Genomic DNA, 26,995 nt, shown 5'->3' on the forward strand with positions numbered 1-26,995 from the left:
GCACTCGAGAAAAATATGTATTCTGATGCTTTATGATGAAATATTCTGAATATATCTGTTAAGTCCAACTGGTCCAGTGTCATTCAAAGCATTGTTTCTTTGCTGATTTTCTGCTTAGATGATCTGTCCATTGCTGTAACTGGGATGTTGAAGTCCCCTACTATTGTGGTATTACTATCAATGAGTTTCTTTGTTTGTGATTAATTGACTTATATATTTGCATGCTCCACAATGGGGCATAAATATTTATAATTGTTAGATCTTCTTGGTGAATAGACCCCTTAATTATGATATAATGCCTTTCTTCATCTCTTGCTACCGTCTTTATTTTAAAATCTAGATTGTCTGTTATAAGTAAGGCTAGTCCAGTTTTCTTTTGATGACCATTAGCATGATAGATGGTTCTCCATCTCCTTACTTTCAATCTTAATTCTAAAATGAATTTCTTGTAAGCAGCAGATAGATGGATCTTGTTTTCTTATCCATTCTGATAATCTATGTCTTTTGGGTGCATTTAGTCCATTAACATTTACAGTGAGTACTGAAAGATACAAATTTAGTGCCATTGTGTTGCCTGTAGAGTTGGTGTGTCTGGTGAGTGATGTTGTCTGGTCTTTTCTAGACTTTTGGTCTTTTTTGCTTTGTTTTGTCATTTCTTCACTCAAAGAGTCCCCCTTAAAATTTCTTGCAGGGTTGGTTTAGTGGTCACAAACTCCTTTAGTTTTTGTTTGTATCAGAAACTCTTTTTTTTTTAATGTTTATTATTTATTTTTGAGAGAGAGAGATAGAGTATGAGCAGGAGAGGGGCAGAGAGAGAGGGAGACACAGAATCTCAAGCAGGCTTCAGGCTCTGAGCTGTGAGCACAGAACTTGATGTGGGGCTAAAACCCACAAACCACGAGATCGTGACCTGAGCCAAAGTCCAATGCTTAGATGCTTAACTGACTGAGCCACCCTGGTGCCCCTGTCTGGGAAACTCTTTATCTCTCCTTCTATTTTGAATGACAGCCTTGATGGATAAAGAATTCTTGGCTGCATATTTTTCTGATGTAGCACATTTAATATATCCTGCCACTCCTTTTTGGCCTGCCAAGTTTCTGTAGATAAGTCTGCTGCGAACCTGATCTGTCTTCTCATATAGGTTAAGGACGTTTTTCTCCTTGCTGCTTTCATAATTATTTCCTTGTTTGTGCACATTATGAAATTGACTGTGATATATTTTGGTTACGGTTGGTTTTTGTTGAATCTAATGGGAGTTCTTTGCACTTCTGGAATTTTGATGTCTGTGTCCTTCCCCAGATTTGGAAAGTTTTCCACTCTAATTCACTCACACAAACCTTCTGCTCCTTTTTCTCTCCCTTCATCTTTTGGAACTCCTATGATTCAGATGTTATTCCTTTTTTTCTTAAGTTTTTTTAAAAAGTTTTTATTTTTTATTTTTAACAGAGAAAGAGCGAGCGAGAGAGCAAGCATGAGCTGGGGAGGGACAGAGAGTGGGGGAGACACAGAATTTGAAGCAGACTCCAGGCTCTGAGCTATCAGCACAGAGCTTGACGTGGGGCTCAAACTCACAAACCGTGAGATCATGACCTGAGCTGAAATCAGACGCTTAAGTGACTAAGCCACCCAGGTGTCCCTGTTATTCCTTTTTATTCCTTTTTAACAAGTCACGGAGTTCTCTAAGTCTTTTATCATGTCCTTTTGCCTTTGTTTCCCTCCTTTTCTCTGCTTCATTAGTCTCCATAATTTTATCTTCTATATCACTGATTCGCTACTCTTGCTTCATCAATTTATGCTATAGTGGCATCCATTCAATATTGCATCTTGGTTATAGCATTTTTAATTTCATATTGACTAGATTTTATTTCTTTTATCTCTACTGAAAGGATTCTATGCTTTTTTTCCAACCCCAGCTAATATTCTTATTATTGTGGTTATAAATTCTAGTTCAAACATCCTGCTTATATCTGTGTTGATTAAGTCCCTGGCTGTAATTTCTTCCTGTTCTTTATAGGGGGGGGGGGGGCGTGTGAATTCCTTTGTTTAGGCATTTTGAAGGAAGAAAAAATTAATAAATAAAAAATTAAAACTAAAAAATTTAAAACCAAAACAAAAGATCAAATAAAGGAAGTTATACCTTAGGTGTGCTTTGGTCTGCTTGTTGAAAGAAGCTTGCAAGGGATGCCTGGATGGCTCAGTCGGTTAAGTGTCTGACTCTTCATTTCAGCTCATGTTATGATCTCACAGTTCATGAGTTCAAGCTTTGCATCAGGCTCTGCACTGACAATACAAAGTTTGCTTGGAATTCTTTCTCTCCCTCCTGTCAGCCCCTCCTCTGCTTGCACTCTCTCAAAAATAAGTAAATAAATAAACATTAAAAAATTAAAAAAGAAAGAAGCTTGCTAGAATACAGGAAAAAAGAGAAAGAAAAGAAAAAGTTAAGAAAAATTTTAAATTATAAAAATTTATAGAATAAAATAAAAAATAGAATAAACATTTTTAAATCAAAAATAAAGTAAAAAATATGAAATAAAAATACTTTTCTGTTTCTGTATCCAAAGAGGAAGAAAAGAAAGAAAGAAGAATATAATTTAAGCAAAAACAGAAGCAAAGAAAACAAATAAATGAACCAGCTAACAGAATGGAACCAAAATGAAGTTACATCCGGTTTCCCCTAGATATTATGAAGCCCTCAATAATATGTACACTAAGCAGCTGGAATGATTTGTGCTGATCTTCTGGGGGCGTACTTGGAGGGCAGGGTTGGGCGGGGCTTGGCGTAATGGCCCCGTTCTCCACTATGTGGCACTGCCTAGCTTACTGGGGTGGTGGTTCAGTGTGGTGTGCATGTGCACACATGCACATGTGCAGTAGAGATGGAACTGACTTCACCCAGCTCCCTAGTCTCTGGCACAGGAAATCTCCCTGACCCACAATCAAGCACCCCTCCTTTGTCTCAGGCCTCCATCTACTCTCTACACCACCTTGTTGGTGTCCAACCTGACTGCCTGCCAGGTGGCACCTCCCTCCAGAGTTTTATCTCAGGTAGGGCTGTGTTTCAAAACCCCATGCTTCAGAGACCCCTGGAGCTTGGACCCATGCCAGCTCTCTGGGGAAAGGGTCTCACTGAACAATGGCCAGATGCCAGCTTGCCACAGAAAATGTTTGTGTGATCCCACAGCGTCAGAGGTTCAGAGATTATGACAAACCACAAAACACAGCTAGTGCCAGGTTTCACCACACTAAGACATCTTTGTCCGAATACTAGCAAACATGGCTGCTCTCTGAGGTCCGCTGGGACTTTTTGCCTGTGGGGAGGCCGTATGGCCTCTACCAAATGCAGTTCAAGCAGGGGAACTGCTTCTCCCCATGTGGTACATGGACCCTTCAGACCCCTCTGCCTGCTCCTGGGGATTCACCCTGCTTCCTCACTAGAGCACTGCCAGGCACTGAGCTCTGAAACTTCAGACTCTGCACCCCACTATTTATAGAATCTTGGTAGTATTGAAGACCTCTCCTTTCTTCCTGTCAGTGGTTTTGGGAAACAGATTTGTTGTTCAGTCTCCTGTGATGGTTTTCACTTCTCTCTCTTTTCCTCCAGCTACTTTTGGGGGAGTGCTTTTCTTGCATGATCCCAATGTGCTGCTCTCTCCCTGTTTCTCTTTCTGTGTTGTCTCTCCGCAAAAACAGTTCCGTGTCCTCCTTGGCTTTTCTCTCCCCCAGTTCACCTCTCCACACCACGTACCTGCCAAGTTCTATGGCTCGGGTTATGCAGATTGTTGTGTCAATCCTCAGATCAATTTCCTACATGTTCAAAATGGTTTGGTGCTGATCTAACTGCATTTCAGGCACAAGACAAGCCCAGGGTCTCCATACTTCTCTGCTATCTTAACTCCTCTCTCAGATGTTCTAAAGTGAGCATTTTTTTCAACCAAAACCAAATTCCATGACATACAAGATATTTTGAAACCCTTGCCCCTTTACTTTATGCAAGGTGTTCAGAAAGCTTGAATAGCAGCTAATGCATGTTTTTAAATATTTTTTAAGCTTTAGCAAAAGAAAGCCTTAGTACTATACTTTACAGAAAATAACAGCAACATAGGAGGGCGTACAAACAGTGAATGATTTTTTTTTTGTTTGAACCTGCTGAAGAAAGAACATGTTGATTGCCTTCCAAGAGAGAGTTACACTACTATGACACTTGCTGAGAATACTAGTATCCTGTGAAAACAAAAGCTGAGATCCCCATGAAGTTGCAGATTAGTTTTGTTATCCTAAAGTACGGTTGCATTACTCCATTGCTACATTTTTACATTCAGCATTTAAGAGTACGCATTTTTAAGAAAATGCAAATCAAAACCTCAGTGAGATCCCAATGCACCTACTAGTATGGCTGTAGTAATATGAGAAAAAAGAGACTAAAAATGGGGATGTGGACAACTTAGAACTCTCATACATTGTTGGTGGGAATGTAAAGTGGTGTGGCCACTTAGGAAAACAGTTTGGTGTTCCCTTTAAAAATTAAACATAGAGTTACCATGCGTCCCAGCAATCCCACTGAAAAGATATGTTCACACATAAACTTGTGTGGGCATGTTCATAGCATTACTCACAATAGCCAAATGAGTGGAAATAACTCAATATCCACCCACTGATGAATGGTTAAACAAAATGTAGCATCCATATAACAAAATTTTAATTAATTCCTAAAAAGGAATGAAGTACTGATACATGCTACAACAGGAATGAATTTTACAAACCTTATGCCAAGTGAAGAAGCCAGTCACAGGGAGCCACATATTGTATGATTCCATGTACATGAAACGTTCAGAATAGGTGAACACACAGAGATAGAAAGTAGGTTAGTAATGCTAGGAGCTGGGGATGAGGGCAGGGGGTGACTGTTAATGGGTACAGGATTATTTTCAGAGTGATGAAAATGTTCTGGATTCAGATGATGGAACTGTAAATTTTAAAAGGGTGGATATTCTAGTATATGAACCATATCTTAATTTCAAAAATTTTCTCAAGTGTAAAGTACTTATATTTGTCTTTTTTTAATGTATAGAACGAGAAATATTTGCTTTATATATTCTGTGGCTAAATTTTTGGAAACATACAACTCTAGAAACATATCTTTCTCATAAATTGACTCTTTTATTACTATTAGTAATCCTCTATAGCTAGTAACACCTATTGTCATTCAGTCTGCTTGCCTGATATTAACATGGTTACTCCAGTTTTTTAATAAGAATTTGCATGGTATGTGTATATTTTTATTTTTAACTGAAGTGTAGTTGACATATTTTATAATAGTTTCAAGTGGACAACACTCAAAATTCAACAATTCATTTACAATCCAACAATTTTATACATTACAAAATGCTCACCACAATAAGTATAGTTACCATCCATTACCATACAAAGTTTTAATAATATCATTGACTATACTCCCTATGCTGTGCTTTTCATCCCTACGTTTTATTTATTTTGTGACTAGAAGTTTGTACCTCTTACTTCCTTTCACTTATTTTACCCTATACCTTCAGCCCCCTCCCCTCTAGCAACTTCCAGTTTGTTCTCTGCATTTATGAGTCTGTTTCTGTTGTGCAGTTGTTTTGTTTTTTAGATTCCATATGTAAGAGAAATCGTATGGTATTTGTCTTTCTTTGTCTTATTTCACTTAGCATAACACCTTCTAGGTCTATCTATGTCATCGTGACTGGCAAGATTTCAACCTTTTACGGCTGCGTAGGACTCCATTGTATATTTACACCACTTCTTCTTTATCCATTTATCTATTGATGGACATGAGTTGCTTCCATATCCTAGCTATTGTAAATAATCCTGCAATAAACACAGAGGTGCACATATTTTTTCAAATAAGTGTTTTTGCTTTCTTCAGGTAAATACCAAGTTGTGGAATTACTGGAACATATGGTACTTCTATTTTAATTTTTTAAAGGAACCTCCATACTGTTTTCCATAGTGACTGCAAGAAATTTACCTTCCCACCAAAAATGCATAAAGGTTCCCTTTTCTCCACATCCTTACTGACCCTTGGTATTTCTTGTTTTTGCTTGTTTGTTTGTTTTGATACTAGCCATTCCAACTGGTGTAAATTGATGACTAATCATGGTTTTGATTTGCATTTCCCTTGTGATTAGTGATATTGAGCATCTTTTCATGTATCTATTGCTCATCTGTATTTCTTTCTTTGGCAAAACACCTACTTATGGTCCTCTGCCCAGTTTTAAATCAGATCATTTGGTTTCTTGGTGTTAAGTTGTGTAAATTCTTTATCTATTTTGCAAATTAACTCCTTATCAGCTATATCATTTGCAAATACTTTCTCCCATTTAGTAGGTTGCCTTTCTGTTTTTTTGTCTGTTTTTTGTTTGTTTGTTTTTTTCCTGTGTTGTGCAAAAGTTTTTAGTTTGGAAAAGTTGCAGTTGTTTATGTTTGCTTTTGTTTCCGTCACCAGGGTAGACATATCAAGAAAAATATTGCTAAGGCTGATTTCCAAAAATTTACAACCTATGTTTTCTTTTAGGAGTTTTATGATTTCAGGTCTTACATTTAAGTCTTTAATCCATTTTGCTTTTAATTCATTTTACTTTTGTATGTGGAGTAAGACAGTGGTCCAGTTTCATTCTTTTTCAGGAAGCTGTCCAGCTTTTCCAATATCATTTATTGAAGGGACCGTCTTTTCCCCCATTGTATATATTTGTTACCTTTGTTATAAATTAATTGACCATATAAGTGTGAGTTTATTTCTTGGATTTCTATTTTATTCTATTGATCTCTGTGCTTATTTTTGTGCCAGTTCCCTACGGATTACTATAGCTTTGTAATATAGTTTGAAATCTTGGATTGTGATATCTTTCTCTTTGCTCTTTCTCAAGATTGCTTTGGCTAGTTGGGGTCATTGTGGTTCCACACAAATTTTAGAATTCTTTGTTCTAGTTCTCTGAAAAATGCTACTGGTATTTTGATAGTGATTGCATTGAATTTGTAGATTGCTTTGGGAAGTAGGGACATTTAATATTAATTCTTCCAATTTATGAGCATGGTATATTCTTCCATTTATTTGGGTTGTCTTGAATTTCTTTCATCAATGTCTTATAGTTTTCAAAGTACAGGTTTTTTGCTTCCATGGTTAAACTTATTCTTCATATTTTATTATTTTTGATGTTATTGTAAATGGGATCATTTAATTTTTCTTTCTGCTAATTCATGCATGGTATATTTTTATCTTAACTTTCTATCATTTTGTGTACTAGGTTAAAGATATATCTCTTATAAATCTTATTTATTTCATTTTTATTGTGTCTTACAACTTTTACCTTTTAATTAGAGGATTTAGTACATTTACAAAATTTGCTGTCATTGCTAATATATTTGTATTTATTTCTACTATCTTAAAATGTACTTTCTGCTTGTATCTATTTTCTTAATGTTTGTTTATTTTTGAGAGAGAGAGAGATCATACAGGTGGGGCAGGGGCAGAGTGAGAAGGGGACAGAAGATCCTAAGCAGGCTCTGCACTGACAGCAGAGAGCCTAGTGTGGGGCTTACAAACCATGAGATCATGACCTGAGCTGAAGTTGGATGTTTAACCGACTGAGCCACCCAGGTGCCCCTCTACTTGTACTCAGTTTTGACTTTATTTTTCACTCTTTTTTACCTTTTATTGGTTAAATTTTTAGTTGTTTTTTCCCCCCCTCATTCTATTTATACTCTTTAGGGTTTGTTTGTTTTTTTTTAAGTAGGGTCCATGCCCAATATGGGCCTTGAACTCATGACTCTGAGACCAAGAGTCACATGCTTTACTGACTAAGTCAGCCAGGAACCCCATAGCTTTTTTTTGAAAGTTACAAGCATTATGTACATTCAACAGTTAAGCTAAATTTATTAACATGCATATTCAACAAAGTCTAAAGTTAATATCTTAACATTAGAGAAATCTTAGATCTCTCTCCCTCTCTCTCTTTCTCTCTCTTTGTGCGATCACAGCCCTCTCACCTTAGATATTTTCCCCTGGTCTTAGAATTTTATATAGATTTTGCCCTCAAATTAGACATTAGTATATTTTTTATTAAATTAATGTTTGTTTACATGTATTTGCATATTTGTCAGCATTCTTCCTTTGCTTCACATTTTTTCTTGAATCTCAGACCTTTCCACTGGGGTCATTTTCTTTCTGCTGACAGTACATTCTTGAGAATATCTTTTCTCAACTGAGGTTCCCTGAGAGACGTAAGCTGTAATGCCCTAAGGCATTAAAGAATTAACTTTCTGTAGAAAGAATTAACAGTCTGTAAAGAACTAACTTTCCTAATATGCATCTATAATGTTACAGTAAGAAACTAACCACTGAAGACATTTTCTATATGGTATTATCTCATGGAACCCCATTTGAGAAAGTCTGTCTCAGAATTCCCTTTAGCACATGGATCTTTCTCTTTTTAAAAATGTTTAATGTTTATTTATTTATTCTTGAGTGAGAGAGAGAGACAGAGCAGGAGAGGGGCAGAGAGAGAGAAAGACACACACAGAATCTAGAGAGGCTCCAAGCTCTGAGCTGTCAGCACAGAGCCTGATGCAGAGCTCAAACTCACAAACCCTGAGATCATGACCTAAGCCGGACGTTTAACTGACTGAGCCACCCAGGCGCCCTAATGGATATTTTGATGATGAAACCTTTTGGCACTTGTTTTGTCTAAAAGGTCTAAATTGTGTTTTGTTTTTCTTAAAGCACAGTTTTGTTGGGTAAAGAGTTCTATGCTGTGAGCACTTTTCTGTAAGCACACTGAAAACATTACGTCTTCTGGACAGTATTGTTGCATTCATATTTGGAAAAGTCTGATGTAGGTATGAGCCTTAGGTATAATAACAGAACAGGTGTAAACTGGAGAGACCTGTATTCAAACACTCCTTTGAACCTTGGTTTCTCCATCTACAAAGTGGAAAAGCTACATGGTTGCTAAGATTAGAAATAATGTATATATTACATCTGAAATGTAACACGTACTTATGATCTTCATGATTGTTATTTCTGTTTTACTCCCTTAGTCTACAGTATATCCATAAATTTTAGGGGTTTGAGTTGACAGCCCCGAGAATAAAGTTTTATGTAGAAATTATGCGGGTGCATGATAGAATTATCCATCAGTGAGCCAACCATTCAGATTAGTGAGAAAGATCATCTGAATCCTTGTCCTCATCCCATATATGCAGGCTCCTTTCTTCCTTTTGACATGAGATTATTTGCTGAATTTTTGAAGCCCCTAGGCATCATATCTAACTAGGTGATCAGATTTTATTATAGTGCAATGGTTTGAATTTAGATCATGTGCTATAAGTTGATTATAAAAAATGTGATTAGTTTCCAATGGTATCATTTGAGGAAATCATTGAACTAATATTTTTTAACTATATTGAAGGTTTGACTATATACATATAGCTGAGGAATAATAAGACACAAAATACTGTATGCCAGGCTTTGCTGTCCTAGCGGTCAGAACCAAGCAACCAAATTACTGTACCTTCTCTGGTTGGATGTGATCCAGCAGATCATCTTGGAGACACACAGGGTATAGGGAAATGCCTGAAGACATTGTTCCTGGTGCCTTGTAATTCTCCATCCTGCACGCATGCGCGCGCGCACACACACACACACACACACACACCAGGAATTTGCCCATCAGCATATATAGTACTTTCTCTGACAGAGAGAACTGTAATCCTTACTCTCTCTTAAGCCAGAGAGAGTACTCACACCTGAGTAGGAACAAACAGAAATAAAATTTGGTATTATTTTATTCATATATGCCTAAAGGCACATTTGATTACAGAATAAGAATATGCTAAGGATTAGGCATCTAACTGGGTAAATCAGTTATTAAAGATTCTGAAGATTTGTTAAAGCTTAAAAATAGGCATGCCATGGATATACTATAAAATCATAACAATTTCCCTGTTGATTTTTTTAGGTTTACATTTCTGCTATTGTAGGCAACACTGATTTTCACAGCATGTATCTTCCTACTAAAAAACTGCTTGTAGGTGAGTTCCAACAATCTATGAAATGTGTCATAACACAGTCTTACAGCTTGGGTTCATCTATAGTTTGGATATATGAGCCACTCTTCCTTTTCTCAAACAGGATGATCTAGGAAAAAAAGAAACATTGACAGTAAGAAAGGGTAAGCCTATTCAGTACAGGATGAGAAAAACGTTGAATTGCATTCTGCGGATGAAAGCAGATTTGAATGCTTATAAAATATAAAACACGGGTGGGGGCGACTCACCTCATTGTCTTTTGGATGAAGCCAAGTACCAGGGAGGTAAAGTGTTTCCTGAGGTCCAATAATTGAATATCGCCCAAGGTTACGTCCATTGATGAACACAAATCCATAATTCCAGTTCTGGAAAGGATGGAGTCTTGAGACATGGGAATAGATTCACATTGGCAAGGTATAACCTAAGGCACTTTTGGGAGTGAGATCAAGCCTCAATGCTTTATGTACTGAAAGTGGAAGTGAGCTTAGAATGTTCTACCAAGCTATAGCTAGTTTAGGGATGACAGAGAAAAGCACGAACCAACCCTTTAATGTGACTGTTTTCCTACCCCATGGTATATAATGCTGCTGTTTTTAAAAAAGCAGTTGTTCTGTTTCAGAGATAAGTACTAGGTCATAAAGATGAACACTAATGCTAAGAACAGTTATAAAAACTACACATTTTTAAAAATATGCTTGCAGTACAGTGATGAATGACAGAACCAACATCTAGGAAAAGAAAACTGAGAGACAAGAAGATATTGAGACAATTTTCCACTAGAAACATCTGCTTATTCAGGAAGAGGTGGCTGAAAGCTGAACAGAACCTTTCATATCCTCACAAGTTTAGGGGAACAAAGGTGGATAACATGGAACCTTACTAAGTAATTTACACTCTGGATTGTGACCCTGAGGAGCTATACCTAAGGAGAAGAGTGAACCAGAAATAGTCCAGCCACTGGATGGAAGCCTTGATTCAAATCATTTCAGTCCTCATAATTGCAGTATGGTGATTACTGGTGGACCTAATCAATCCAGAGGTGGATGTAAACCCTCTGACATCATTATATTGTACATGTGAAACTAATAACACTGGATATTAATTATACTTGAATAAAAAAACTTTAAAAAGCAAAACAATAGAACTAGGTGATAGGGGAAATTATTGGTATTTAGAAGTTGGACAATTAAAATAATATATGTTAGAAAAATATTTTAAATGCTTAACATATTTTTTAATTTTATTTTTAATGTTAACTTTATTATGTGAGTGGGGGAGGGACAGAGAGAGAGGGGAACAGAGGATCCAAAGTGGGCTCTGTGTTGACAGCAGACATCCTGGCACAGGGCTTGAACCCATGAACTGCGAGATAGTGACCTGAGCCAAAGTCGGATGTTCAACTGACTGAGCCATCTAGGTGTCCCAATATATTTTTATTTTAAAATAGTTTCAGGGGGTGTCTGGGTGGCTCAGTCGTTTGAGCATCACACTTCAGCTAAGGTCATGATCTTGCTGTCTATGAGTTCGAGCCCTGCATTGGGCTCTGTGCTGACAGCTCAGAGCTTGGAGCCTGCTTTGGATTCTGTGTGTGTGTCTCTCTCTCTACCCCTCCCCTGCTCGCACTCTGTGTCTCTCAAAAATAAATAAATGTTTAAAAAAATAAAATAGTTTCAGATCTATAAAAAATTTGCAAAGATAGTACAGGATTTCACAAAAGAACACAATAATAATAATAAAGGTAATGGCAGCAATGAAACAGAAAAGAACTATATAATACAGTAAAAGTCACAACCAACCATTGATTATTTGAAAGATTAATAAATTGGTAATGTTCTGGTGAACCTTAAAAAGGAGAAATTAAACACAATACATCGAATGTATTGAATTGGAAATGGAATGGAATGGTGATGAAATGGAATCTGAAATGGAAAAATTCCCAGTAAAACAAATTTTATGAAAACTAACTTTTATTTTATTTTATTTTTAATGTTTATTTATTTTTGAGACAGAGCATGAGTGGGGGAGGGGTGGAGAGAGAGGGAGATACAGGCTCCTCCAGGCTCTGAGCTGTCAGCACAGAACCTGATGCGGGGCTCAAACCCACAAACCGCGAGATCATGACCTGAGCCAAAGTCAGACGCTTAACCAACTGAGCCACCCAGGCACCCTGAAAACAAACTTTTTTTTTTTTTAATTTTTTTTTTTTAATGTTTTATTTCTAGGAGAGAGAGAGAGACAGCGTGAGCAGGGGAGGGTCAGAGAGAGAGGAAGTCACAGATTGAAACAGGCTCCAGGCTCTGAGCCGGCAGTCAGCACAGAGCCTGACGCTGGGCTCGAACCCACGAACCGCGAGATCATGACCTAAGTGAAAGTCGGACGCTTAACCGACTAAGCCACCCAGGCGCCCCGAAAACAAACTTTTAAAGAACCAAAATCTGAATAGTACTTTAATCTTGAAAGATTTTAATTCACACTTACAAACCTTCCCAGGAAAAAAAATGTTGACCCTACATGGTTCAACTAATGAAATCTACCAAACATGTAAGAAATAATAACAGGCTTATACAAACTCTACTTCCCAAATCATTTATAGGGGATCTTAAAACTTGGTACCAAAGTATGACAAAGATATTTCAGTCATAAATATAAACACAAAAGTAGTCTTGATATTTATAGTAGTCAAACACTAGAAATAATATAAATAATATATATAATTAAATAATATAAATAATATAATAGAAATCAGTAGAATGATTAAATACAGTATGGTATTTTATAAAATGGAATCCCATACAACAATGAATAAATAATCATAACATCATTTAATGGTTGAATCTCAGCAACAAAAGAAGCCACACACACACACACAAAGCAATTAAATTTACATGAAGTCAAAAGAAGAACCACTGAACTGGAATGTAAGAAGTCAAGATAATAGAGAGGAGAGACAGTGACTGGAAGGGGTGCTGACAATATTTTATTTATTTTTTTTATCTCAAACAAATTACATGGTGTTCACTTTGTGATAATTTATTGAACTGTGCATTTATTATGTGCATAATATTTCATACATTTAGGTCACTATGTGTGTTTACATATAAAAAGCTATACTCTTTAGGGAATTTAGGGAATGATCCCATTAGTGTAATAAGTAATTGGGTATACGTTTTGGCAAAGTTATATATAAAATGCCACAAACTGTTGGTGTCACCAGCCTGATCCCCTGAACTCAGGAAATTAATTGTAGAAGTTTCTGCCTGTAGATATTACCTTTTAGGAACTAAATTCCTAGAAGCTTCTCCTAGCTGGCAATCTTACCTTTTGGAATGAAACTAAGGGACTGCTGGAATAGAAAAAGAAACATTTGAGGACCATGCCTCTGCAAACAAACTAAAAAGTGTCAGAAGTGACCTCAGCCTCATGATAATGCTAAAATCCCCTTATGAATATTCATCCCAAGCCCTAATAAAAGGAGTCTGCTTTCCCATCTTTATGTGGATAGGGCTTTGGAAATTATTCCCCGTGATCTCCTTGTAGGCAACTCCACCTGGTATAGTCTCTGTCTATAACTCACCAAGGAGTGGCCCATTTTGGTCCAGTGACATGGGTAATGCTTAGTTTTGAGAAGTAGAAAGGAATTAGAATAGGGATAGGTTAGGAGAAGAAATTCCATCATTTGCACTCTATATCTTCTCATTATTTCAAATTTTCCATTGTGCTCTGATTTATTATTGTTTTAAATAATGATAAATTAGGAAGATTGAGAAATGTCGGAAGGCTTGTTACAAATGAGAAAGAGAAAAACAAAGAGAACAGGGAGGTATTCCTGCCAGGAACACTATGGCTTTGCTTCAAAACTCTTTTGAAAAGAATAGGTGGTTGGGGTAACAGAAGAGATGAGGGCAACTCACTTACAAGCAGTCTCAGGAAGGTGTCCTTGGGTGAAGAGCCAGCCTTCAAGGTACCAAGATAGAAGGCAGGGCCCGAATAGCTCTTTGGGACAGGCCTCCAGCTGGCAGAGCGGAGCCTAGAGAAAGAGCAGAACCTTGGAAAAGACTCCCTTCCCCTTTCTAGTGCCAACATTTCCCCATTCAGGGCCCAGAATTCTGATATCAGGAGACATATTAGAAGCATTAAATCAGGAGTCAAGAGACCAGTTCTGGAGGTCTAGTCCTGACCCCAAAGCACTCTATAATCAGGGGTAAATCACTTCACTTTTCTGAATATTGGCTCATCATCTGCAAAGTGAAGAGCTTGACATCTGTAAGGCCCCTGATCCATCCAAGTGCATTTTGGGCATAAGTAGGAACATACCTTTCAAAGAAGCTCATTGTCATTTCCAGAGAGTAGATAATGAAACCATTCAAGGGAATGTTATCAATGGTGACAGGTCCAGTTAAGCCTGCAGGTGGGGGTAGGAAAGAATATGGATGGGGACTAGACATTCTTCAGTGTCTGGGGAAAGAAATGCAGTCTGTATATGCCTGTGATAATGGCTCAGCCAGGAGGGCAAACACTTGTCTGACCTGCTATAACTAAAAGTTTCTTGTATGTTTCTATATTGCCAATAAAGCTTCTCACTTAGTATCAGGACTTTATCTGAAATTTCCAGTGAGAGACTGGGCCCTGCTCCACAATAGGCCAAGACCCAATCTAACTGCTTTGCTTTCCTACCAGAAGGCTACCAGGGAGAGTGAAGGAAGTTGAGCCTTTGGTTCTGGGACCTAGGTATCCCATTGCTCAAGGGTCTTATTTTTTTTCCTCCCAAGTACAATATTGCTCCAGTCTTAGGATCCAATTAATCACGAAGAGAGATTACAGCCTGTTTCCCACCTTTCCGCTGGTCTTGAATTTTCCATGAAAAATTGACTCGTCCTTGATTCTCCACCAGGATCCTTAGAAGTTGACATTCCTAAGAGAAAGGAGAGGGAGAAGGTGAGGGTGAGGAGAAGGAAAGAAAAGGAGGAGAAGGAGAAGAAGGAGGAGGAGGAAAAGGAGGAGGGAGAGAAGGAGGAAGAGAAGTAGCTGGTATTCCTGCTTGGGATACAGTTCACAGAGACTACATGGACACGTAGAGTTTTTACTCGAGAACCCATTCTTTTCCCTGAGTCCCAGATGGAAAGACAAGCAAATGGGAGAAAAAGGGACTCCAGAGCCCAACAGTCCTCCTCTCTCATGAGGACCCTTTGTGTTCCTGTTCCAAATTCAATCTTCCCTTTTCTCTCCTGACTTGCCTTAGGAAAGACAGAGTGACTCAACTGTGTATCTTTGATCAGGCACCCAACCAGGGGCTGATGATTGACTCGGGGCCTAATGGGGAAGTTCCATTCACACTGAAGCATGTATGCTGCAGCTCTGCTACACTTGGACCTCGGAGATGCATTTATGCTTATAGCCCTAAGAACTTGCTGCTGGAACTCCAAATGAGGAATAATACCAAAGGGCAGTGGCATAGAAAGGAAGTAGTCTATCTTAGGACCAGGTTATGATTACAGTTGAGTCAGAGACCTAAAGAAGCACCCAGACTCTTGAATCACATACCTTGATTTCAGGAATGTTCAACTTCTTAATATCATCACCCAGAAGTCCTATATTTTTCTCATTCAAAAACACCTGCAAAAGAAGAACCAGCATGAGACTGATAGGTGTATATGAAGAAAGGAAAAGGGAGGCTCTGATTTAGGGAACAGGTCATTATGAAGGTAGGGACTAGCCTTGGTGATCACAGATGGCTAGAAGCTGACCAGGAGGCCTTCATAAACGTTAAGTTGTGATAAAGCAGAAAGCAAATCTCTTTGGTTTGACTTTATATTCCCTATGTCTCACACATGGTAAGTGCTTGAAAATACTATCTAACAGTAAAGTTGACCAGTGACAATTCTTCCCTGTAAGTCAGGCTAAAAGTTCTGCTTACCTCCATAGACAGACTGCAGACCCCTACCTGTGCTGTATCTTGAACATTAGCATGGAGAGAACCTCCAGAGCAGATGGAAGTCTCATAAAGCACGAATCCATAGGACTGGCCATTCCCATTGTTTATAGGGAGGCTCTCCATGTTGACCGGTGTATGAGATATAACAGGCTGTGAGAGAGACATGGCAGAAATCGAAACCAGGGTGATGAGAAGTTGGGATCCTTCTCCCATAGGCTCTTGTCATTTTTTGTTGTATCTCCTAATGGTCCCCAACAGTTATTTGGATGGAAAATACTAAAACCAATGTGATGTGATGATGCTCTTTTGCATCATCTCCACATCTCCACTGACCAGGAAACTCTGGGAATGGTGAGAACATGGTAGAGGGAATAATTGCTGCAATCATGAAATTAGTGGAGTGAATAAGTTGTATTTTACCATAAACAAAGTCAAGTAAAGAATTATGCACTAAAGCAAACATTTAGTTAGCATCTATCTACAATGTGCCGATCATGACTTTTTATCTAAAACAGTGATAGCCAAGGTGAAACTAATATGAACTCAAGAGTTAAAAATTTTCAAATAATGTTCACCTTTTCTTGAAAATAGTCCAGGTTGTGTAATTTTAAAGGGAGTGTATGAACCCATAAAAGTTCACTGATTTGGCCTATTTGATGGTAGAGCCAAACTCAGTTTCATGGGTTCCTGGCTCTGTCTTTCCCATAGGGATCATGTAGTCCCACACAAGAGCATCTACCAGATGGGTTCATCTGAACTGGCAAACAAGATCCTCTAATATCCTGCTTCTCCCCCACCCCCATTCATTCTTCAGGTTGAAACCCCTTCACAGTCTACCCAGAAAGGTTGTGGTTTGGGGCGCCTGGGTGGCTTAGTCGGTTAAGCGTCCGACTGCTGCTTAGGTCATGATCTCGTGGTTCGTGGGTTCGAGCCCCACGCCGGGCTCTGTGCTGACTGCCAGCTCAGAGCCTGGAGCCTGTTTCAGAGTCTGTGTCTGACCCTCCCCTGCTCATGCTGTCTCTCTCTCTCTCTCCTAGAAATAAACAAAAATTAAAAAAAAAAAAAAAAAAAAGGTTGTGGTTCTTGCTCCATAATTCTAAATATGGGCAAAATCCAAAGGATTTATCTTCACGCTTCCCAATAAAAAGTTCTTAAAGGATTTTCTACTCTGGCCTAAGGCCTTGTCCCCATGTCCCCAACGGCCAACTCCCCATTCCAGTGCCAGGCAGTACTCACTTTATTTAAGTACTGTAGAACATCCCACAGTGGCAAGTAAAGGGATGGTTTCACAGCAGGATACTCAGCCTTGGGAGAGAGCTTGGGTAAAGGGGGCAGATGCATTGCTGAAATGAAAGTGAGCCATGGGGCAAGCAGTGCCTGAAATAACTATTGCCTTCTCCAGACCTCCTCAGCCCTACCCATGAACTCTTATATCCCAGAGCCAACAAGAGAAATGGATCCTATCCTAGCACATGTGATACTTCTCCAAGAGTGATGAGAAACTGGAAATAATTACGTTGGAACTATTTGCTACGTAAAGTTGCTGATAGATACAGACCTCTACAGGGTAATGTTGGTCATATAGACTAAGGGCTCTCAGGGAACAAGACCTCTGCTTTATGCCTTCTGGCAATGCCACTGCTCACTTACTTTCTAGAACATAGGTGATTAACTTTGTTTAAACAAGTAAAATGAAGTAAGATAGCTTTTGCTGTTGTATGTGAGGGTACTATGTCATCATACTAAGAACTCTACAAATAGTAACTTAATTTTCACAGTCACTATAGGGGACAAATATCATTATCTTCATGTTTCAATGAGGAAACTGAGGCTTATCAGCTTAAAACACTCATGCAAAGTCACTTATCTTTTAAATGGGAAAACCTATATTTGAACTTAAGTTTGCCCTAGCTTTTAAGACCCAAACTTCTGCCCATGGGGGAACCTTCCCTTTCCTTACATTTACACTTCATCAGGAGGACCTCCCTCAAATTAAAAATGTTGCTGAGTACCTACAAGAGATCCAAAGAGTTTTCGAAGCTTAAAATATTTTTCTGTGTAATCCCCAGCCTCTGTCAGCACAGCATCATAGTCTGCAAGACACCAGGAGATTGTCTTTGGCAGGCAATCCTTCACAATAGACCCTGTTTCAGCACTTCTCTTGTGAGATAGGCCAGGGCTACCAGAGGGAGACAGAAGATACATCTTCCCCACCCCCTGAATCAGTCCATTCCAGGCTGGGGCAGGGTGGAAAGGGGCAAGTAATGCCACTTTGGGAACATTCCACACAACCCTTCCTGAAGATCTGACGCTGTCAAGACACTGGACTCCTCCTTCTGTTTTACTTTCTAATGCACAGTCTCTTCTTCCCTCAATCTGGATTGCCTTGATGTGCGCCCACACAGCAATCACAACAATCACATATGTATTCTATGAGATTTAGAATGTCCAAGTCAAGGGACCAGTATATGATGAGTGAAGCAAGGCTCTCAGTCTGAGGTACCCCATCTACTGCAATGACAGCCTGTTGGGGGCATTATGAACATCACGGAAGAAAGGAAAATAGATAGGAAAATCCTGACTGCTCAGCATAGATTATAGGTCAAGAATTCACTGATGCTCAGGGCATGCTTTTGGAACCTACTTTGTAGAGCTCCAGCACCATTATGCCAAAAGGTGACCATACCAGTGAGCACTTGCCATAACTAGTGACAACACCTCTGTGTTTCCCAAAATATGTGGCCCCATTCATGAAACCGAAGTTGGTTCCACCATGGAACATATATACATTGAAGGATATTTCAGATGTGATAAATTTAGACACAGTATCCTCAACATCTGTAGAGGAAGAAGACAAGAACACAGGGAAAATTAAAGATTAAGTCAGAAGTCTCTGATAAAATCTTACCATTCTCAACCCCCACACACAATCAACTTAATTGTTTTATCCTCCAACCTCTGCTACGATTCTAACCAGAAAAAGGTGGAATTGCCCACAACTATTCCAGAAAACCAAGTCTTATCAATACCAAGAGACATTTTAAAAATTATTTTTCTCAGAGTATGGACATAATTTGGTTCCATGTTATATCTATTTAATAATGGCCTAAGAACCTTTATGTCACTTAAGTATCTAGTGTTCATTAAATTTTTTGAAATTGTACAAATAAGTTAGTATAACCTCATTATTCAATTCCAGAGTTAATGTCTCTTGAAACACTCATTTAAAACCACTGCAATAGTCCACAAGTGGTCATTCCCAAAATGTAGCCACAGAAACTCTTATTTTGTCACCATAATTTAACAGGTATGATCATCTTTCTACTGGCCATGATGGGGGAACAAGTGGAACTCAATCCTGGCTGTGCTCTTTACTTATTTGCATGAATTAGACAGCCTACTCATCTCTCAGAGCCTCTGCTTCTTTATCTTTTAAATGAAAGTTCTAATTCCTACTACTTCATAGTATTGATGAGAGAATATACATAAGAAACATGGCATAGTGCCTGACATAAAAGTGATCAGAAAATGTGTTTGTTGGTGGGGGGCGGGGGAGATGTTTGATTTGTTTCAGGAGAGGCAAGATGGCAGAGGAGTAGGGAGCTCCTACAATTCACCCACCCCCATCTCAAATGGAGAAGGCTGAAGCCATAGGAACCCTTACAGAATTGCAGGAGTTTGGGAGGAAAAGGAGAGAGTCCACTGAGAAAACAACCTTACAGGTGCATGAGTACGAACTGGGGAAGATAAAAATGGGCTGGGACCAGAGACACAGAGGGAGGGGAGGGAGCCCCCCTCGCGGAAAGCTGCAGTGAGTGGAGTGGAAAAGAAAGAGCGGCTGAAACTGCTCAAGAAACTGTCTCTGTCCCAGGAGAAGAGAAAAACCTCGGCTCAGGACACAGAGTGATCCAATTTACAGCTGTGGAGCTGACTTTGAGCTGGACACCCCGGTCCCAGGCGGCACCAGGAGAAAGTGCTCCTCTGCTCTCCAGCTCCATCCGGAGGAGAAGCAGCAAGGCCTGAAACCGCTCTGCTGCTCTTCTGGCTTGGCTCAGCTTGGCTAGATCCTCAGTGGGGAAGCGGCTTGAAACTGCTCGATTTGATTTGTTTTAGCCCAAGTGGGCTTTCCTCAGTTACCTGGTATTTTGTATTTGTTTGCTTTACTTCTGGTACGAGTGAGCTTGTTTTCATATCGACAGCAAAATATCTTAGCAGCAAAATACTTTTATTAAGTCAACAACATCTGCCAGGCACTTTTCTGAGTGGTTTATCTCATTTAATCCTCACAACAACCCTATGGGTAGGTTACTTGATAATTCCTGTTTCAGGTGAGGACATTGAGATTTAGCAGACAAGGAAAGCTGCCTTGGGCCATGCAGCTAGTTATGCAGACTAGCAGAGTTGAGATGGAAAATCCTGATCTCTTTGGTTCCAAGATCCATTCTTTCAACTATCATTGCATGTTGTCTTCTGATAATGACTACCATGTCGTTGACAACACCATAGCAATGGCCTGTGAACTTACCAGAGATTATTAAGACTTTTAGCAAATGCATCCCCTTCTTCAGAGATGTCATCTTTCCAAGACCCTTTCTATGACCACCTTGCCTTACCTCTGCAGGCCTGTCCCTATCTTTTCTATCACTGTACCTGTTTGTTTGCTTCAAAGCACTTGTCAGATGTGGAACTTTTGATCATTTCTTAATTATCTGTTAACTCTACTAAACTCTTAATTATCTCTCAACTGTACCCAGAGGGTAGGAACCAGGTCATTTTTATTCATCAATGCACCCTCAAGCCTACCCAAGTCCCTGTACCTAATAGGTGTTGAATGAATACTTGTGGTTGAATGAGCTAATTAATTAGCAAAGAAATATGTGAATGATTCATGACTCAGGGCCACCTCTACTTGGGGTCAAACACTGCAAAACACTTACCTTCAGCATCTTTAACCATATGTTCACTTCCCCATGTGTCAAACCAGCCAACCCAGAATTCCATGACCATAATGGGCTTATTCCTCTAGAAACAAACAAAATCAAATAACAAGTCTGAGACTATATAAAAAGAAAATCAGAAAAATTGAATAAAGATAAAATCTAATATTTAAATTAAAAGTTAAAAATGAGTTGGAGGTAAAGTTGAGGCAATTTCCTAGAAATAGTACAAGTCAATAGGATATAAAACATGAGACAACCTAAATATCTTATAAGATCAATTTAGGATGCCCAACACCGTACTAATAATCGTTATGAAAAGAGGACAAAGAATACAGAGGAAAGGAAATTACAAATAACCAACATAAGAAAACTTCCTAACTGAAAGATATGTATCTCTAGGTTGAAAATACCCCTCAAGTGGTCAACACAATAAATAATAAAATTATTTCAAAGGGTTCTTTTGGTTCTCTGAGTATCCCATTTTCTTAATATCTTACTCTTGTCTCATGTATAAATAATCTTATCCATATATTTATGCATATTAATAAGTATTTTTAGGGGCGCCCGGGTGGCTTAGTCGGTTAAGCGTCCGACTTTCGCTCAGGTCATGATCTCGCGGTTCGTGGGTTCGAGCCCCGCGTCGGGCTCTGTGCTGACTGCCAGCTCAGAGCCTGGAGCCTGTTTTGGTCTGTAACTCCCTCTCTCTCTGACCCTCCCCTGTTCACGCTGTCTCTCTCTCTCTCCTAGAAATAAATAAAACATTAAAAAAAAATTTAAAAAAATAAGTATTTTTATATTATATTCCGTTTATTGAATTAACTCCATATTCCCTGGCTTCCATTTTCTTCTTTTTTGGTAGTTTAATCATTTTTTCATTGGAAACTTTTATTGTATAAATACCATTTGTATTACAGAGGGGAGACTGATTTCTGGTATTCAAGTGGTACTGTGCTATTGGTGCATTTGATATTCTCCTCTTGGATATCCTCAAAACCAAAACGAAGAATGAGAAATAGAAACACAAACAACATCTTCCATGAATTTAACAGACATCTGAAAAGTCACAATATAAATGAAAAAGAAAAAGTGTCAAAGTACTGAAGTTCTATCAGGTATTAAACAAATGTAGAAAGGATGCTTTTTGTTGGTGATTTTAGGAAAGGGACCAGCATAAATTTCTTCCAAATAAAAAGTAAAATATCCAAAATGTCTTATTTGGAATTACAAATAGGGCACATGAGCTGACAAAAGGAGTAAATTTTGCATAATAAAATGTATCAGAAGCTTGAAAGAAAGCAATTATTACAGAATCACAGATAAAAACTATTAGTAGAAAGAAGTCTGCTTATGAGGCATCTGAGAGCAGTCTTAAAATTTCAACTGCCTCCCTTGGAGAGCCAAGAACGGGAAAAGGAGGTAGGTAAAGAAAAGAATTCATCCCTGAATAAAACAATGTGCCATTAAGATTGTTAGCCTGAAATATAGTCATGTACTCTATTTCATAGGAACGTCACTTAAGTTCTTGAACCAATAAAAACTGATCTTAATTAAAGAGTAATTATGAAAAAGGAATAAGAACAGAATCTGTTTTTCTAATTACCATAAAAAGTAGGAGGAAAAACCAAGGAAAGAAATTACAAAGGAGAAACATCAAAACACTTGCCATGGGACAGGTCAAAATTGTGGCCCAAAAATATTGTTGTGAAGTTAAGAATCTCAATGAAACAATTACCTCTATAAATTCAGGCATTAAGCAAAACTAAAAGTGCTCAAGGAAGACAGAATAAGAAAACATAAGAAGCTAAAATATTAACCTGGTGCCTTTCTATAGATGCAGAAAAAGCATTTGACAAGATACAGTATCCTTTCTTGATAAAAGCCCTCAAGAAAGCAGGGATAGAAGAAACATAGCTTAGCATCATAAAAGCCATATATGAGAGGCCCACAGCTAGTATCATACTCAATGGGGGAAACTGAGAGCTTTCCCCCTAAGGTCAGAAACACAACAGGGATGTCCACTCTCATCGCTGTTGTTCAACATCGTATTGGAAGTTCTAGCCTCAGCAACCAAACAACAACAAAAAAAGGCATCCAAATCAGCAAGGAAGAAGTAAAACTTTCACTCTTTGCAGATGACATGATATTCTACATGGAAAACCCGAAAAAATTCACCAAAAAAACTGCTAGAACTGGTACATTAATTCAGTAAAGTTGCAGGATATAAAACCAACGTACAGAAATTGGTTGCATTTCTATACACCAATAATGAAGAGGCAGAAAGAGATATCAAGGAATTAATCCCGTTTACAATCGCACCAAAAGCGATAAGATACCTAGGATAAACCTAACCAAAGAGATGAAAGATTTGTATGCTGAAAACTATAGGAAGTCTATGAAAGAAATTGAAGAAAACACAAAGAAATGGGCAAACATTCCATGTTCATGGATTATAAGAACAAATAATATTAAGATGTTGATACTACCAAAGCAATCTACTCATTCAATGCAACTCCTTATCAAAATAACACCAGCATTCCTCACAAAGCTAGAACAATCCTAAAATGTGTATAGAACCATAAGACCCTGAATAGTCAAAGTAATGTTGAAAAAAAAAAAAAAGCCAGGGACACCTGCGTAACTCAGTTGGTTAAGTAGACAACTCTTGATTTAGGCTCAGATCATGATCTCATGGTCTTCAGTTGGAGCCCCACATCAGGCTCTGCCCTCACAGCATGGAGCCTGCCTTGGATCCTCTGTCTCCCTCTCACTGTCACTCTCCTGTTCTCTCTCTCTCTCTCTCAAAAATAAATAAATGTTAAAAAATTGTAAAAAGAAAAGAAAAAGAAAACCAAAGCTGGAGGCATCACAATTCCAGAGGGTTTTTTTTGTTGTTGTTAAAGCAGAAATTTATTAAAATCTATTTTATATAGTGTTTCAGAGACCAAAAAAAAAAAAAAAAAAAAAAAAAAAAAAAAAAAAAAAAAAAAAAAAAAAAAAAAAAAAAAAAAAAAAAAAAAGGAGAGTCCTCAACATTCCGGCCAACTCTATCCTCAGAAATGCTTCAGGAGAAGACAGGCTCTGGACTAAATTACAGAGCTGTGATCATCAAGACAGTATGGTATTGGCACAAAAACAGACACAAAGATCAATGGAATAGAATAGAGAACCCAGAAATGGACCTAAAAATATATGGTCAACTAATCTTTTACAAAGCAGAAAGCAGTATACAATGGAATAAAGACAGTCTTTTCAGCAAATGGTGCTGGGAAAACAGGACAGCAACATGCAGAAGAATGAATCTGGGCCACTTTCTTATACTATACACAAAATAATTCAAAATGTATGAAAGAACTAAATGTGAGACGGGAAAACATAAAAATCTTACAGGATAAGACAAGCAGCAACCTCTTTGACCTTGGCCACAGCACCTTCTACACTGTATGTTAATTAGTTTCAAATTGAATTTAAATAAATTTAAGAAATGAATAAAGTAAATAAATAAATTTAAATTTAGTAAATTTATTTTTAAATAAATAAATAAATATAACCTGGTGGAGTAAAAATACAAAAATATAGATAAAATAGAAAATATTAAGTCTAAGCTGGAAGCATCTAAAAAGAAAATAAAAGTAGTGAAAAGTAAAAAAAATTAAATGGAAATGACATAAAGTAGAAAGGATTCTAGAGAAATGTATGAGGGACATGTGGAAGATGGAAGAATTTTGTACTTTATATAACTTGTGTCCCTGGACTGAATAAACCAAATAATAAACTAAGAATCATACTAAAAAAATTTAACAGAAGACCTTCAATCTCCAGTAATGGTGATCTGTGTTCTTTGGACTCACCTTCTCACTGAAGACAAAAAAGATGTTGTATAAAACAGATGATCTTTGGGTGCCTGGGTGACTCAGTTAAGCGACCCACCAACTCTTGATTTCCACTCAGGTCATGATCTCATTGTTCCTGAGATCAAGCCCCACGTGGGGCTCTGCCCTGACAGTGCAGATCTTGCTTGGGATTCTCTCTCTCTTTCTCCCCCTCTCTTTCAACTCCTTCCTCCCTCTCAAAATAAATAAACTTTAAAAAATACAAATTATCTTAGATATAGCTGAAAAGAAAATCCGTACACATTAGAATGTGATGATAGAGGGGTCGGGCTGGCGAGCATGGGCGGGGGCTTGCCTACCAGGTGCGCCAAGCCCGCTGGAGTGAGAAAAACCAGGTTTATGTCTCATCACCCAAAACACGAACTCGCGGGCAAATCTCCCAGTTTTTAGCTCCTTGCCTTCCCTCTAGAGTTCCAGCCAGCCAGGAGCGCGGACGCCCGGTGCCCGCGCGCGGCTCTTCCAAGGGCCCAAGCCCGCAGGGAGGACAATGGCGGCAGGCGCGCTGCTACTCTAGAAGTCCAGCCCGCCAGGAGCAAGCACAAAGGAGCAGTCAGCGCTCAGCCCCTCCGGGACCAGTTGGTGCGAGGGGACCTGGCATGCAGATATTTGGCACGCAGGGTCTTTGTATGTCTGGAGCAGAGGTTTTTCCCCAAGCAGGGGTTTTTCTGTTTTGGACTCTCTCTTTTTCCCCTCTCACTCCCCACAGAGGGGGAATGCCTCCGACCCTGGAGTCTCCAATCCCGGCCCGATTTTATCTTTCCCAGTTCGCACTCATGTTAGACGGCTTTATGAGTGGATTCTGCGCCCTTTTTCTCCCAATCTCTCAGAGACAGGAGGAAACACAGCAGAGAAGAAACATCTTTACCTGCAGGAGAGGGCTACCTCAAGAAACAAGCCAGAGTACACAAGGTGGAGAGTCCCAAATATCATTATGAATAGGAAAATAAAATAACCAAGGTCCCAACAAGAGAGACCAAGAGATACCATTCAAAAAACACTCTCTGAAAGGATAGGTTCTGGACAGTCAGAGTCTTCTTGGATACAGCAGCGCTCATAGGTGCAGAGAGCATAACATGTCCTTAAAACTAACAAGAGTTGGAAAGCTAACTAAAATGACGAAACGAAAGAGCTCTCCTCCAAAGAAACTCCAAGAAGAAATGACAGGTAATGAACTGCTCAAAACAGATATCAGCAGCATAACTGAACAAGATTTTAGAATAATAATGGTAAAATTAATAGCTGGGCTTGAAAAAAACATAGGGGACATCAAAGAAACTATGGCTACAGACAGAATGGAAAATAAAAATAGGCATGAAGAATTTAAAAATGCGATAAATGAGATACATAATAAATTAGAGGCCTCCAATGCACGGATCGAAGAGGCAGAAAGGAGAATAAGTGATTTAGAAGACACCATTATAGAAAAACAAGAAGCTGACAAAAAAAGAGACAAACTGATCCAGGAACAGGAAAGAAGAGTTCGAGAGCTCAGCAATATGGTCAAACGCAACAATATCCGTATCATAGGAATCCCAGAAGAGGAAGAGAGAGGGAAAGGTGCTGAAGGAGTCCTGGAACAAATTATAGCAGGGAACTTCCCCAACCTGGGGAAAAAGTAAATGCTGAAATACAAGAGGCTCAGAGGACTCCCCTCACACATAACTTGAATCGATCTTCTGCATGGCATATCATAGTGAAACTGGCCAAATACAAGGACAAAGAGAGAATTTTGAAAGCAGCTAGGGAGAAAAGGGCCCTAACATCCAAAGGGAAACCTATCAGAGTGGTGACAGACCTATCTACTGAAACATGGCAGGCCAGAAAGGAATGGCAGGAGATCTTCAGTGTGATGAACAGTAAAAATATGCAGCCAAGAATCCTCTATCCAGCAAGCCTGTCATTCAAAATAGAAAGAGATAAAAACCTATCCAAATAAACAGAAATTGAAAGAATTTGTCACCACCTAAGCCAGCCCTACAAGAAATCCTGAGGGGGACGCTCTGAAGGAACGGTTGCAAGGAACAAAGATACTAGAGACACCACCACAAACATGAACCCAACAAAAGATACAAAGACTCTAAACCCACATATTTCAATAATAACACTGAATGTAAATGGGCTGAATGCTCCAATCAAAAGACATAGGGTAGCAGAATGGATAAAAAAAA

The 26,995-nt window shown here is 38.7% G+C and overlaps 1 protein-coding gene across 5 annotated transcripts in view; it reads right to left on the minus strand.

Moving 5' to 3' along the window:
- Positions 1–9,804: 9,804 nt before the first annotated feature.
- The window catches only part of GLB1L3 (galactosidase beta 1 like 3), a 38,535-nt gene continuing 21,344 nt past the window's right edge, over positions 9,805–26,995 (minus strand). For 2 of the 5 annotated variants that reach the window (XM_039253791.1, XM_039253795.1), the window contains 11 exons: positions 20,935–21,019; positions 18,698–18,835; positions 18,010–18,090; positions 17,234–17,340; positions 16,007–16,147; positions 15,607–15,678; positions 14,899–14,977; positions 14,380–14,467; positions 13,981–14,092; positions 10,314–10,430; positions 9,805–10,174 (listed from right to left, as the gene is read on the minus strand). In XM_039253791.1, coding sequence (XP_039109722.1) covers positions 10,109–10,174; positions 10,314–10,430; positions 13,981–14,092; positions 14,380–14,467; positions 14,899–14,977; positions 15,607–15,678; positions 16,007–16,147; positions 17,234–17,340; positions 18,010–18,090; positions 18,698–18,835; positions 20,935–21,019 — 1,086 coding nt within the window. In that variant the 3' untranslated portion in view covers positions 9,805–10,108. Of the gene's footprint in view, positions 10,175–10,313; positions 10,447–13,980; positions 14,093–14,379; positions 14,468–14,898; positions 14,978–15,606; positions 15,679–16,006; positions 16,148–17,233; positions 17,341–18,009; positions 18,091–18,697; positions 18,836–20,934; positions 21,020–26,995 lie in introns of those variants that run through there. The other 3 variants (XM_039253792.1, XM_039253793.1, XM_039253794.1) reach the window with 3 other exon arrangements.

Source organism: Hyaena hyaena, unplaced genomic scaffold, assembly GCF_003009895.1.
Source record: "Hyaena hyaena isolate Hyena2069 unplaced genomic scaffold, ASM300989v1 scaffold_465, whole genome shotgun sequence".
Taxonomy (NCBI): Eukaryota; Metazoa; Chordata; class Mammalia; order Carnivora; family Hyaenidae; genus Hyaena; species Hyaena hyaena.